The sequence below is a fragment of the Lynx rufus genome, unplaced genomic scaffold (assembly GCF_022079265.1).
Source record: "Lynx rufus isolate CCGP_SWC_20201006 ecotype Redwood Valley unplaced genomic scaffold, mLynRuf1.p SCAF_8, whole genome shotgun sequence".
Lineage (NCBI taxonomy): Eukaryota > Metazoa > Chordata > Mammalia > Carnivora > Felidae > Lynx > Lynx rufus.
Genome location: NW_025814896.1, coordinates 79,328,464 through 79,342,360, shown reverse-complemented (window position 1 = coordinate 79,342,360; position 13,897 = coordinate 79,328,464). Strand labels below are relative to the sequence as shown.

The 13,897-nt window shown below is 38.9% G+C and overlaps 1 protein-coding gene across 1 annotated transcript in view; it reads left to right on the top strand.

The window, feature by feature from the left end:
• The window catches only part of PUS10 (pseudouridine synthase 10), a 72,416-nt gene that overhangs the window by 44,164 nt on the left and 14,355 nt on the right, over positions 1–13,897 (top strand). Inside the window, exons 7-14 of the mRNA XM_047068769.1 lie at positions 635–696; positions 942–987; positions 3,385–3,449; positions 4,803–4,888; positions 5,965–6,090; positions 12,427–12,483; positions 13,330–13,406; positions 13,500–13,555. Coding sequence (XP_046924725.1) covers positions 635–696; positions 942–987; positions 3,385–3,449; positions 4,803–4,888; positions 5,965–6,090; positions 12,427–12,483; positions 13,330–13,406; positions 13,500–13,555 — 575 coding nt within the window. The remainder of the gene's footprint in view (positions 1–634; positions 697–941; positions 988–3,384; positions 3,450–4,802; positions 4,889–5,964; positions 6,091–12,426; positions 12,484–13,329; positions 13,407–13,499; positions 13,556–13,897) is intronic.

Sequence of the window (13,897 nt, the reverse complement as noted above, 5' to 3'; positions counted from 1 at the left end):
ACGGTTACTACATTCTACCTCAGTGGTGTGGGATTAAAAAATCCATTCTGTGTTTGATTATTTTATAATTTGTATGTATCATTTTTGTGATAAAAAGCTAAGATCTCTCTTTTAAAATTCAAATCCATTAAGAAATTTGAGCACTTAAAAATAAAGCCTTAACACAAAAATAATAAAAAAATAAAGCCTTGTACAGAGATTTTAAGTATGTGAATAAAATGCTTTTGCCTTGCTAATAATCCTAATCATAATACTGGCAGGAACAATTCTTTCAGTTGTCTCTTTCCAGTTCCCTGAACTCTCTTTCATGTTCACATTGAATTTATATACATGCACAAAAATCATACAAATTTATTTCAAAATTTGTTAAATTTTTTTTTTTTTGGTAGAATCACTAGTAATTGAGCTTTGAAGTGAAAAAAAAAAACACAAAAAAACAAACAAAAAACCCAACAAAATTATATCCTTTTCAGTGGCCCTGTGAACACGCTGATTTGAGAACAGTAGTATTCCAGTTTTCCTTCTCATTCGTTTTCTGAAGCCAATCTTTGAGAGTTAATTTCTATTTCCATTCATAAGTGGTTAGATGTTGGTTTCCTTTTGCTCATTTTTAAACTGTCTTTATAATTTTTAGAGCTTGTTTGAAGTGAGTGTGATCTTTGCTCACCCAGAAACAGTTGAGGATTGCCACTTCCTGTAAGTTGCTACGTAAACAATGTCAATTGTGTAACATTGTTAATGCTTTTGGATTTTCATGAAACAGTCCTCTTTGTAACTTGTCATGTTTTAGCAGATTAAACCAATACAGCTGGTGTAGAAATTCATTTTGTCTGTTCCTAATATCCTGAATTTAGCAGCAATATTATGTAAAATATATTTGAGTTATATTCACCCCAAAATAAACTCATTAACTTTTCTTTATTAACTTGGATTTTACTTAGACGTGCAATATGCCCAGATTGCTTCAAGCCAGCCAAAAACAAGCAGGTAAAGATTCTTCCTTTTTATTCTTTATTGAGTTTTATTTGAGCTGAATATTCAAATTAACAACAAAATGATATGTGTTAGAAATGTTGTCAATGTATCTTTTAATCATTCTTTAAATATTTCCATTTGCTACAGTTATTTTTTTTTCAACTCTGAACACCTTTGCCTCTAGCTAGGAAGTCATAACGCAAACAATCTCATATTTGTGTCACTGTCTAGGTTGTCTCCCTGGTGTTGTTAAATTTAGAACCAGTGTTTCAATGATGTTACTGTTATCCGTTTGGGGAAATTCAACTTTGAGGTTTTATTCCCAAAATTGCATCATTGGGGAAAATCCATGTTAATTATTAGCATTCCAAACTTTTGTCTAATACTCATTTTCTAGAAATTGGTATTTAAGAAATATAATCCAAAATAAATTATTTTACTTAGGACAATCTGAATTAATATGCCTATTTCAGGCTACATTTGCAAAAGGGCATTTTATACAAACTCCCCTTTTTGATGTGAGCTGGTTTTCATGTTAATGAGCAAAGTAGTTGGCATGCATTTCAGTTTCTGCTATGCCAGGGTAGAATGGCAAGGCAACGATATTGGCAAGCTTTCATGCCACAGATACTTACCTGGTTTTATGTGAAGATTCAGGCATTACTTTTACTGACATCCATTTTACCCTTATGGTCGTTAAAAAGAATATAAACTTGGGGCATCTGGGTGGTGCAGTCTATTAAGTGTCTGACTCTTGATTTTGGCTCAGGTCATGGTCCCAGGGCCATGGGATCAAGTCCCACATCGGGCTCTGCACTGAGCGTGGAGCCTGCTTAAGATTCTCTCTCCTGGGGCACCTGGGTGGCTCAGTCGGTTAAGTGTCTGACTCTTGATTTCAGCTCCGGTCATGATCTCAAGGTTTGTGGGTTTGAACACCACGTAGGACTCTGCACTGATTGTGCGAAGCCTTCTTGGGATTCTCTCTCTCTCTCTACCTCTGCCCCTACCCTGCTAACATGCGTGCACGCACATGCTCTAAAAAATGTATATGTGTGTGTGTGTGTGTGTGTGTGTGTGTGTGTGTGGTAGATATGCTAGAACAAATTAGTGTATATATACATGGTGTATATATACATATATATGTATATATACATATATGTGTGTTTGTGTGTGTGTGTGTGTGTGTGTGTGTGTGTGTATTCATTGCCAAAGATACATCTGTTAGTCTTTACTCTTGCTTTGACTGGTTGCTGAGCCTTTTGGAACCAGGGGGTGGTAGGGGGAGGGGGTGTTGAGGGATGGGAGACAGAGTTGACACCATTTGTCAAATTCCCTGTGCAGCAAGTCTAAATGTGAGAAAGTCTAAAGCACTGCTTCCCACCTTTCTCACATCATGATACACCTAGAACATTACCATGTTTTTTCAGCACCCTGAAGTTAACAAGTTGCTCTAATCTGGAAGCAATTGGTCTAGGGGTTCTTTGGCCCTTGTGAATTAGAGGGCTCAACATCTTGGCACAACTGTAGCTCATTGCTTTGCCATACTAGTTGGAAAGCTCTGCCCAAATGACCTGTAGCCATGTTTATATTGAAGATCTCATTGTATTGTTTGTTATCTTTGAGGAAATATACAGGTACCAGCACCAAATTGTAGAACAAGGAAATTTTTGTCAAAGCATCACAGATACCACATCATTTGGCCAGTGGTATAGTGTATGTAGTTTTCCTGCCTTATTGCTGAGAGCAAATTAAATAACCTTTTGAGATTCTTTCAGGCTTAAGTTTTCATATCTTAACAAATAGGCACTGAATTTTCAGTTTTAACCCTATAATTTGGGGTTCTCCAAAATATGGTTTAGAAAATCATTGATTTGATGATAAACTGTTGAGAGACCTACATTGTGCCTCTTTTTAGTCAAGTGTAATTTCACAAAACAGAAGAAGTAATTGTAATTTATCATAGTAAGCCATGTATATATACACTAATTTGTTCTAGCATGTCTACCATATGGTTTGACTTTTCTTATTTAAAAAAAACCCAAAGTGGGACATTTGTTATAGATGCCCTTCTGTTACAGTGAATTTGTTTACTTTCTCTGTGGTTGGCGAGTGGTGTTGAGCTGCTAGATGCCAGGGCGGGCTTGTTGGCTCTATTTACTCTTAGCCTGGCAACCAACTGCTGAACTGTTCTGCTAGATCTACATGGTGTTATGGACACAGACTAGATTGAAAAGAAAGGCTGTGAGGAGAACTGATGGAATAAATGCTTGTGTTTTACCTTCTTGAAGCTATTAAGTATTTCTCTCCTTTAAAATGATGTAATTTCCCCAACTATGTTCTGTGTTTCGCCTTTGATGTTTTCTTGTCTGAGTGATAAAATGTCTTTTCTTTTCATTTTACCTTATATAGTCAGTGTTCACTAGAATGGCAGTTATGAAAGCGTTGAATAAGATAAAAGAAGAGGATTTCCGCAAGTGAGTAGAAGTATAGAAACATGGCGGCATCATGGAATTTTAGAATAAAGGGAATGTTAGAGATAATCTAACATCCAGTCTCTAAAACAAGACTGGATGTATTTCAGGGATGAGGATTGTGTCTTAGTCATTATTATATTCCCAAATCCCTGGCTCAGTACCTGGCATGTACTAGTGTTCAGTAAATGTTTATTGGACTGGTATTTGAATTGGTGAGTCAAATCCAACTTCTTTATCTTTAGAAGAGCATGTTGAGGGAGTTGACTTGCCTAAGATTTCAACTGGGTAATGGAATAGGCTTAGAGCCAGGGTTTCTGTCTCTCCAGCCCAGAGTTGGTCCCATTACATCCCCTGTTTTGAGTATTGTCCATCTGAAGACGAGGGAGAAAAAGGCCCTTCACTTGTTAAAATATGCTGAAATACGATAAACCTCATATTTTAATTCTCATCGTATTCATTTTGTTCAATAAAATATCATGGTTATCTTTCCAGAATATCCTTGAATAAATTTCAAACAATAAAGTTGTGAGGAAGGTTTTATATATTTTATTGACTAAAAGTGAGTCTCAGGAAATGGAAATACTTACACTAAATTTTAGAGAGTAAAGTCAGCCTCTCTTTGCAAGCAATAGGTCCTGAACTTCTAGGTCATTTTTTTTGTTAAGACATCTTAGGAAACTGTATGAAATTTTCAAGCCAAGCATTTGGAGTCCATCCACATTGAGTCATTTACAGGTAGACTCCAGTCCATGACTTTGGAAGTTCCCAGATGGTAGACAGAAAATAAAGCCATACATTGCTCTTTTCTGTCCTCAGATTGAAGTTTTTTAGTTAAAAGGGCAGAGTCTGCCACATTCCACTTTTTCTGGCCCTGTGTGTGATCTAATTCCCAAGGTCATAGTTGGAATGAGAAAGAGAAAGAGAGAAAACTGGTGGAGACCCTCCCCACAGGTGGGACTTACCAGCTTTACCCAAATGATTAACGATTTTTTAAGCTGGCACCAACTGTTCATAGGGAGCAAGATGGCTAAAGACCCTGGAGAGGCTTCCACTTCATAAATATGGGTTTTTCTCTCAGATCTCAAGGCTGTTAGAAATTATCATCTGGGAACATGCAGCCTCCTGAGTGAAAGGTAGTAGCAGAGCCCTGATTTACTTTGTGTCACTCTCGTGTATTAAAGCGTACTTGAGGTGTAAAAGATCTTTATGATTTCAAAACTTAAAGTTAGGGAGTGGCTTAGTCCGTGAGAGACTCGGGTTCCGTGTGTCTCAGACAATGCTGATTCATCCTAGTTATGTGGTTCAATATCTTTTCTGGAAAATAGTAGCTGTAAAATTTATTTTGTTTTGCAGGCAGTTTCCTTGTCCTCCAAACTCACCAAAGGCTGTATGCACTGTTCTTGAAATTGAGTGTGCTCATGGTGCTGTTTTTGTGGCTGGTAAAATATTTAGTCTAGAATATACTTATGCTGTCAACTTACTATCCTTTCTGAAAACTCAAGTCACCTCTCCTCTGTTTCCTTTTAATTTTTGTTATCAGGTTCTGATTAATTGACTCTTTTGAGAACTAGGACTGATAGTCAAGCTTATTTTAGCTTCTGTAGATATTCTCAAGGTCCACTCATAATGGTTATTTGAAATACCATGCCAAAGGGAAATGACACTTCTTAAGTTTTAATAGTTTCCATCAGAGGTGGCCAATACCCATAGATATATGGGTAGATGCAGAGACCCGAAACTGATCGGGAGAAACATAGCTACAGAAAGCATAAAAGCAAACTTGAAAAAAATAATTTTATTATCTGCAGAATGACTGAAGATTGGAGTTTCTGCTTAAAAATAAAAAAATTGTTGCATTGACCTTCCCAAGAGGTAATCTAGCAGATAGTTTTTGTTTTGAAAGCTACATCTATTTCATAGTAATGGCCGAAATGAAATTGTTTCGTGGTCTTAACTATAATACTCTGCCCTGTGGTAATGAAAGCTACCTGCCATAGTGCAGCTTTCTTCATAAAGCAGTGAGTCATTTTCTGTTTGGTTTTTTTTTTTTTTTTAATTAAAAAACTTCAAAATTTCCCGTATTTGAACTCTTTGGAATATGTTATCACCAATGAGTATTGCATTAAAGTATTATTAATCAGGCATAAAAGCAGTAGTTGCTGGGTTTTTTGGTAATGACCCTTGGTGTGTTCCATAATATAACTTGTTCAGCCAGCCAATCGGATTAATAAATATATTGAGCATTTTATTTTTTTTTTATTGAGCATTTCTTTAGAGCTCATTTGATGATTCATATCATGTCTTTAACCATCTCTTCTATTGTTACCTTAAATCTTTTAATTTAATTATTTATATGTCTGTATGCTGGCTCCCCAAGTTAGATTGTAAGTTAGTTGAAGGGTAAGCCTTGCTTTGTATCGTGGCACCTAGGATATTGGCACTCAATATATAGTTGTTTTATCTTATTATGTTAATTATATCATTCCATCCAGGCTACCTTATGTTTCTTTGGCAGGGAGATATAATAAATATTCCAGGAATCTACCGCAAACTCCTTGGATAATTGATGGAGAAAGGAAGCTGGAATCTTCAGTGGAAGAATTAATTTCAGATCATCTTTTGGCAGTATTCAAAGCAGAGAGTAAGTGTTATAATATTCATATTTTAAATACATTGTCATTCATGAATAGGTTTCTTTGAGGTGGCGGGAAAGATTTCTAAATTTTGTAAATCACCAGATCTAGACTCCTTGCCTGGCAGCTTCCCATGAACAAGGGTCACCATGTCCTGAGCACCTCTGGCTTGGGCTGGATTTGAGCCGAGGATTTCTTTCGTCTCTCAAGATGACTATTCTTTCCTGGGCAAATTCAAAACCACTGAAACTATTTTAAGTGAATGCACTTAAGTTCTGACCTTGGGACACCTCAGACTTGGCCTCTTTTGGGGGAATATGAGGAAATTAAAACACAACTTCCACATCCAGTTCTTGTTCAAGAATAATCGCTGGCAAATGTCTAGCTTCCACCTTAACTGCTAAAATGTCCTGGGATAAAGTTCAAGCTTAGAGAAAGCAGGTCAACAGCTACCAGTTCATGAAGACTTCATGATAGTTGTGTTGTATTTTAAAATTTTCCAGGTATTAATGAGCCCAGGTTTGTGGGATGAGTCAGATCCTGCCAGGCTTAGGTTTTCTCTGTCTCTGTAGGTCTGCCAGGTCGCAGACCACATAGAGCCTGTGATTTCACCTAGGGTTAGGCTAGAGGGAAGGGGCTAAGATTTCAATTGCAGGAAGTCATGTTGTACAACAGGAAAAACTGTAGGCCATAAGCAATGATTGATTTACTTTAAAGTGGGTCTCCTAGCATAATTAGAACACTTTTTTTGAGGAAGCAACTAGATATCTACTCTTCTCTCTGAAAAACCTTGAGACAAGACTGCTTTAGGAATGGCAAGCAGATGATTGAGATGAGATATGGCTATTCCTTCCACCTCTCTGGCTTGTCAAGAAGGAAAACAAGCACTTTAAAACACATCCCTCTTATAATTTGTTGCCTATCAGGTAGGTGGACTCTCTTTTTAAGTGTCTTTAAGAATTGTATACTGAATAAAGAAGAAATTAACCTAGCAACCTAACGTTTTCCAAAATCTCAGCAGTAAAGACTCTGGGATAAGTGGCACCTGGGTGGCTCAGTCAGTTAAGTATCCGACTCTTGATCTTGGCTCAGGTCATGATCTCACAGTTTGAGTTCAAGCCCCATGTAGGGCTCTGCAGTGACAGTGTGGAGCCTGCTTGGGATTCTCTCTCTCCCTCTCCTTCTGCCCCTCCTCCGCTTGTGTGTGCATGTATTCTGTCTGTCTGTCTGTCTGTCTCTCTCTCTCTCTCTCTCTCTCTCTCAAAATAAATAAATAAACTTAAAAAAAAAAGGACTCTGGGATATTGCCATGAGCTTTTACTTGCTTAATATCTACATACTGGGTATCTTGTAAGATTTATCCAAATTATAAAGAAGTGAAAATTAAGCTTTAGTACAAAAAGTTTCTTTCAAACTCTTTTTGGAGCCACCTGACTCTCTTTGTATAAGATGATTCAAGAAACTTTCAGTTTTGATTATTTGGGTCTCAAGGAAGGCCCCATTGCCAAGAGGGCCGTCAGGAGGCTCTGAAACAGATGTATGTTTCCCCCTTGCAATCTTTCATGAAGTTAGCTTGGTTTCATTTTCCATTTGAGGGGGGGAAATTGTCCCCAAGCTGAAAATGAAGCAAACTGTGTGTTTAGCATCTGTAATTGTGTCCTGAGGAAATTTATTGAGAGCTGCTTGAGAAAAAGCAGACCTCTGGGCCTTGGTGCTAACTGGCTCCTTGTCAGGGGATAAAACCTGTTGTTAGAAATGCCTGATTGATAGCATCAATTTGCTAAACCTGTGTATCTCAGATATATTACTCATTATTTCTGCAGATAACATGTGACAACTCTGGGAAGATGGTTCTGACTGATGTACCTCTATGTTTTACAACTCTTTGAAAATAAGTGGTATTATATGAGGCAGTCTAGCTACTTGTATAAAGGTCCCTTCCCCTAAATGGGAGATTTCTCAGTCACTTCAAACTGGCACATTATATTATCGATTTGCTAATCCCCTGGTTAATGAGTAGTAAACTTGGACACACTCTCAAAGTCACTGTGTCTAAGAAACTTTCCCCTAATACATTTGCTATTTCACTTATTGAATAAATATCTGTCATGTTATTTCCCTACTGAAAACTTGTCAATGACTACATGCAGGATAAAAATCCAAACTATTGAACTTGATCTTCTGAGGCCTTCATCATCTGGCCTCTGCCCATTTTTCAGTTCCATCATCTGTGTGTTCTGCGTATGAGGGCCACTACCCACTACATACTAGCTGAACTGCTGATAGTTCCTGATCATTCTTGCACTTGGTTTTGTTTTTGTTTTTACAATTCTGTTCCTTTGAGCAAAAGGAACTCACAGGATTATGGGGATAAGACAGGGCATAATGTGAATTTAGAAAACTAACCAGGGCACCTGTCTGACCCAATCAGTGAAGCATATAACTCTTGATCTCAGGTCTGAGTTTTGAGCCCCACATTGATTGGGTGTAGAGATTACTTAACAATAAAATCTTTAAAAAAAACAGAAAAGAAGGGATGCCTGGGTGGCTCAGTCGGTTGAGCGTCTGACTCTTGGTTTTGGCTCAGGTTATGATCTCACAGTTTGTGGGTTCGAGCCCCACATCAGGCTCTGTGCTGGCAGTGCAGAGCCTGCTTGGGATTCTCTCTCTCTCCTTCTCTCTCTGCCCATCCCTCACTTGTGCTGTCTCTGTCACTCTCAAAATAAATCAACTTAAAATTTTTTTTTAAAAAGGGGCGCCTGGGTCACTCAGTCAGTTAAGCATCCGACTTTAGCTCTCAGAGATCAGGTCATGATCTCACAGTTTGTGGGTTCGAGCCCCGCGTCGGGCTCTGTGCTGACAGCTCAGGGCCTGAAGCCTGCTTCGGATTCTGTGTCTCCCTCTCTCTCTGCACTTCCCCCACTCATGCTGTGCCTCTCTCCTTCACAAATAAATAAACATCAAAAAAAATAAAAAAAATAAAAATAAAAAAAAAAGAAAAATGAAAACTCACCCAAATTTTAAACATGTATTTCCTAATACTTAAGGTATTAAGGTATTAAGGAGTTAATACTTAACTCCTTTTCCTTTTGTTGTTAGCTATTATTCATAATTGCATACGAATAAAGTTTTAAAGGTTACCACCAAAAGTATTTTTAAGTGAGTTTTCTATTATGTACTTATCTATCTATTTATTTTTAGAGCAGAGAAGGAAGGAGGAAAGAGCATGCAAGCAGGGGAGAGGGGCAGAAGGAGAGGGAGAGAGAATCTTAAGCATGCTCCACGCTCAGCACAGAGCCTTACGTGGGGCTCGATCCCACAACCCTAGGATCATGACCTGAGCCAAAATCAAGATTCTGATGCTTAACTGACTGAGCCATCCAGGCGTGCCACCCCCAAAAATATTTCTCAATGTATTGTCCAAATTTGAGATATTTTCCTACAAGATATAATAAATAATCGCTTCTTCCTTTGTCTGGATTTAATGTTTCTCTGGACTTCCCAAGGGCCTAGCTTGGGATCCTACACCTCTGGAATTTGTGGAAATTTTATGGGCTAATTTGTGAATTGGAGATTTCTGGTCTGATTTAGCTGCCACTGTTCGACTTACCTCTCTGTGTCCCATTCTTTCCCTTCTCCCCCATCAGTCACAGGTTATGGCTCAGTTACTGTGGATCCCCTGGTTCCCTGACATTATGGCTGGTTTGGAGATGGAGGTGGGCAGGTATAAGACAGATCACAGCCCCAGGGAGTCAGTATCTTTCGGCTTCCCAGATGCCATTCTGAATTCCCCATTTAGCTATCCACCCCTAGTTAGTGCTACTCTTGAGTCTGTTGAGTCTGTCTAGAAGCTACTGATGTTACCATGGGTTTTATTAACAATGGAGTCTAAACATGGAGTGGAGGGTTCTTTGAGACTCAGTGGTCCACAGAATCCTATTCCTTGCCTGGCCTTGATTCTCTACCTCAAGAAAAGCCTGACCCTGTGGCTCTCATAGCTGCTTACTTGGCCAGTTCTTAGGTATTAACGCAGCACAAGTTATCCAGGCTTCTTTTTATTTTTATTTATTTATATTTATTTTTTAAGTGTGGAGCCCAACATGGGGCTTGAATTCACGACCCTGAGATCAAGACCTGGACACCTGGAACACCTGGGTGGCTCAGTTGGTTAAGCGTTTGACCCTGGTTCAGGTCATGATCTCGCGGTTTGTGAGTTTGAGCTCTGCGTCGGGCTCTGTGCTGACAGCTCAGAGCCTGTAGCCTGCTTCAGATTTTGTGTCTCCCCCTCTCTCTGCCCCTCCCATGCTTGTGCTCTGTCTCTGTTTCTCAATAATAAATAAATTAAAAAAAAAAAAAAGACCTCCACATTGCCGGTGCAGAGCTCAATGTGGGGCTTGATACCATGAACCACGAGATCATGACATGACTCAAAATCAAGAGTTGGATGCTCAACTGACTGAGCCATACAGGTGCCCCAATTTACCCAGATTTCTGAGCCTAAATTCAGCTTAAATTCTAGTCCTACCTTGGCTGTCTGGCCCTTACCTAACCAGTACTGGGTTACTCCTCTCTATGAGACCCATAGCTTTGGGCCCTGTGGGAGAGAGGAGCCCACTTTACCCTGACAGTACGTGTCAAACAATAGTTCAGAACCTATGTTCCCTAAAGTGTTGACCTTGGCTTGCCAAAGGGATCTCTTAGACATGAGGAAAGGGTGAAATCCTACTTTCTTCACAGCTAAGTATCTTCAAAAAGAGGGCTAATCTTCAGTGTAGTTTTCATAGGCCTTTCCAAGCCTTTTAACCTTCCTTTTTCTAAAATCTACGTGGGACCTTTACATATAGACTCTTTCCTGGGAAAAAAGTGGCTGTCTAAATGGTGTTCACTATTCTGCCTTTCCCATTTGCTCTTTCCAGCTATCTTGTTCTTCCTCATCTTGTGCTCTCTGAAGTAGCTGGACCATTGAGGAATAAATGCAAATCTCATAGCTCATGTTGCAACTGTGCTCTTAGTGCTGTATGTGCTCATAATGCTATGTGCTTCCTGTCATAGCCCTACCCACTATATTACAGTCCCTATCCCTCCAGAAACAGTAAGCCCTGTGAGGATCAGGACCGTGTCCATATTGTTTATCTCCCCTGTGTCTAGCACAGTGCCTTGTACACAGTGCCTTGTATAGCCTCTAATATATGTATGTGTTCAGAGATCTTAAACTTTACCAAACTCTAATGACTGACCAGAGTTCTCCAAACGTCCCAGCCTTTTCTAATCCCTGATCCAAGAAGACCAGTCTTGCTTTCCCTGTGGGCATGAGTCTGAACTCTTCTGCCTATCTCTTGGTGGTGTTGTATAAACAGTGGTTAAGAGACTCTGGATGGAGTCAGACCACTTGGTTCAAATCCTGGCCCTACCACTTACCAGTAATGTGATCTTAGGCAAGTTACCTATCCTGTCTGGGTCATTTTCCTTGTAAGTAAAATGAGGATAATGATAGTACCTACCTTATAGTGTTAACATCTATGAAAAATTTAGAATAATGCCTGCCTGTGGTAATGTTTGCTATGGCAATAATGGTGAAATTGTCAGTTTTGTATCTAAGTAAGTTATGATGCAACAGCTGCCCCCCCCCCACCTTTTTTTACACCATTTCCCATTCTAATATTTGCAGCTTTTAGTCTAGGATGATCCATTTATCTTAGAATGAACACTAGTTTTGTTGTGGTCCCAGTTTAGGCTTTGCTTGATACAAAGAATTTACTTTTAAACCCTTCCCCCCCCCCACTCCTCTTCCTTTCATAGAGTTTAATTCTCAAATAAATGATTTTGCTTTGTTTTGTTTCAAGAAAAAAAAAAAAGAAGGAAAATGACAGATTTTTCACCGTAAGCTTGTGATCAGGGTTGTTGTGGAGCCTTCCTCTAAAAAGTGCTCTGCCTCTGGTCTCCCATGGGATGGTGGCATAAGGTGATAGTTAAGGTCTGGCTTTGACATCAGAAATGTCTAGCTCTGTCTGCCATTTAATCATGCGACCTTGATAAAAGTACTTATCCTTTTAGAAGCTTGGTATTCTTTTATTTAATACCTACATCATAAAGTTCTAATAAGGATTGAATGAAATAATGTATGCAAAATGTTAGCTCAGTGCCCAGCATATATGTGCTCAATAAATGGTACTTCTTATCATTGCTATTTTTATTAGAGATTGGGATTAGAGGTGGGATGGCGACTATCCCTTGGAGTTCTCCTGTAGATTATTTCAGACAAATGGGGTTTCTACCAACGGGTGGGAATGAAAGTCTTAGGGCTATTATGTTTCTGATTATTTTTCTTTATCTCCTTTGCAAAGGTTTTAATTTTTCCTCCTCTGGAAGAGAAGATGTAGATGTGAGAACATTAGGAAATGGTAAGATTGCAACAGCATCACTTGACTAGAACTAACTTTCAGACTATCACCCTTCTCAGACAGCAGGTTCACTGTAGTTGCTCAGTTAAAACCAAAGTGGGCAAAGCCCAGAGCTTCTCCCAGTGAGGAGGCTTTGCGAATTATGGAGCTACCTTTATAAATTATATGATTATGTCTTAACAGGAATCATGTGTTCAGAAGCCATCCTTATTGCATACCTATAGGTTCTAAGGGAATTTTATGTGCATTAACAAGGTGGTAACCAAGTTTTTCCAAAAGTTTGATTATTAATTGTTCCATTTGATAACATTTCAGCAGTACCAGTACAGTTTTCAAAATGCACATCTTCATTTAAAAAGTGATTCTGTTCTCTTAGCCTTCATTTCTCTCATTTTGCATTGTTGCATTACAAGAAAGATGCTGAGAGTTAATAGTCCCTTCCCCTTATGGAATCACAGCTTTTCCATTTCACTAGTGGGTTAGGCTAGGAGGATGGATTTCAGCTTGGTATACCTGGGCATTGCTGTGTGTAATAATGTTACCTTTGTGTAACCAAATCAATTAGCAGTTGTTTGGATTTTATTTTGTAATTAACACAGGCTTGTTCATGGACTTTTGGGAGAGCAGTCATTTTCACATGTTGCCTGTCCTGGGGTTTAGCAGCCCCCCAGAAAGCCCCTTGATTCTTTTCACACATTCTTCCCTCCCCCAGATGTAGTCATGTCACTAAACTTTCAGTCCTCTAGAGCTCAACTCGTTTTTTCACACCTCCTAACCCTCTTGCATTGGCCCAAATGTTAACTCCATCAACACGTTTCTGTTTCATGACGGGGTGTGTGCTGCCAGGAAGGCCCTTTGCAATTGAGCTGGTGAATCCTCATAGAGTACATTTCACTTCACAAGAAATTAAGGAACTTCAGCAGGTAAACCACTTCATGACATGGAAATCGTCATGTTTCTGCAACTCTGTAACTGAACTAGAGTTGCTAATTGTTTTTCTTTTTCTGCTACTACAGAAAATTAATAATTCGTCTAACAAAATCCAAGTCCGTGACTTGCAGCTTGTCACAAGGTAAGGGTAGACTCACTGGAGACGAACTCAAAATGGAAGTTTTGGTTGTAGGTCATGTATCTGTTAAGGGAATTGTATCCAGAACATATAAAGAACTCTTACAACTCAGTAATACGAAAACAACCCAACTAAAAATGGGGAAGATGATTAAGTGGACATTTCTCCAAAGAGGATATTATGTTTATGCATGAATACATGAAAAAAAAATGCTCAATATCATTTGCCATTAGGGAAGGGCAAGTCAAAACGTCAGTGATATCCCACTTTACTCTCACTAGGGTGGCTCACTAGGATGGCTATAATCAGAAAGACAGAAAAAAACAAATGCTGGCAAAGATGTAG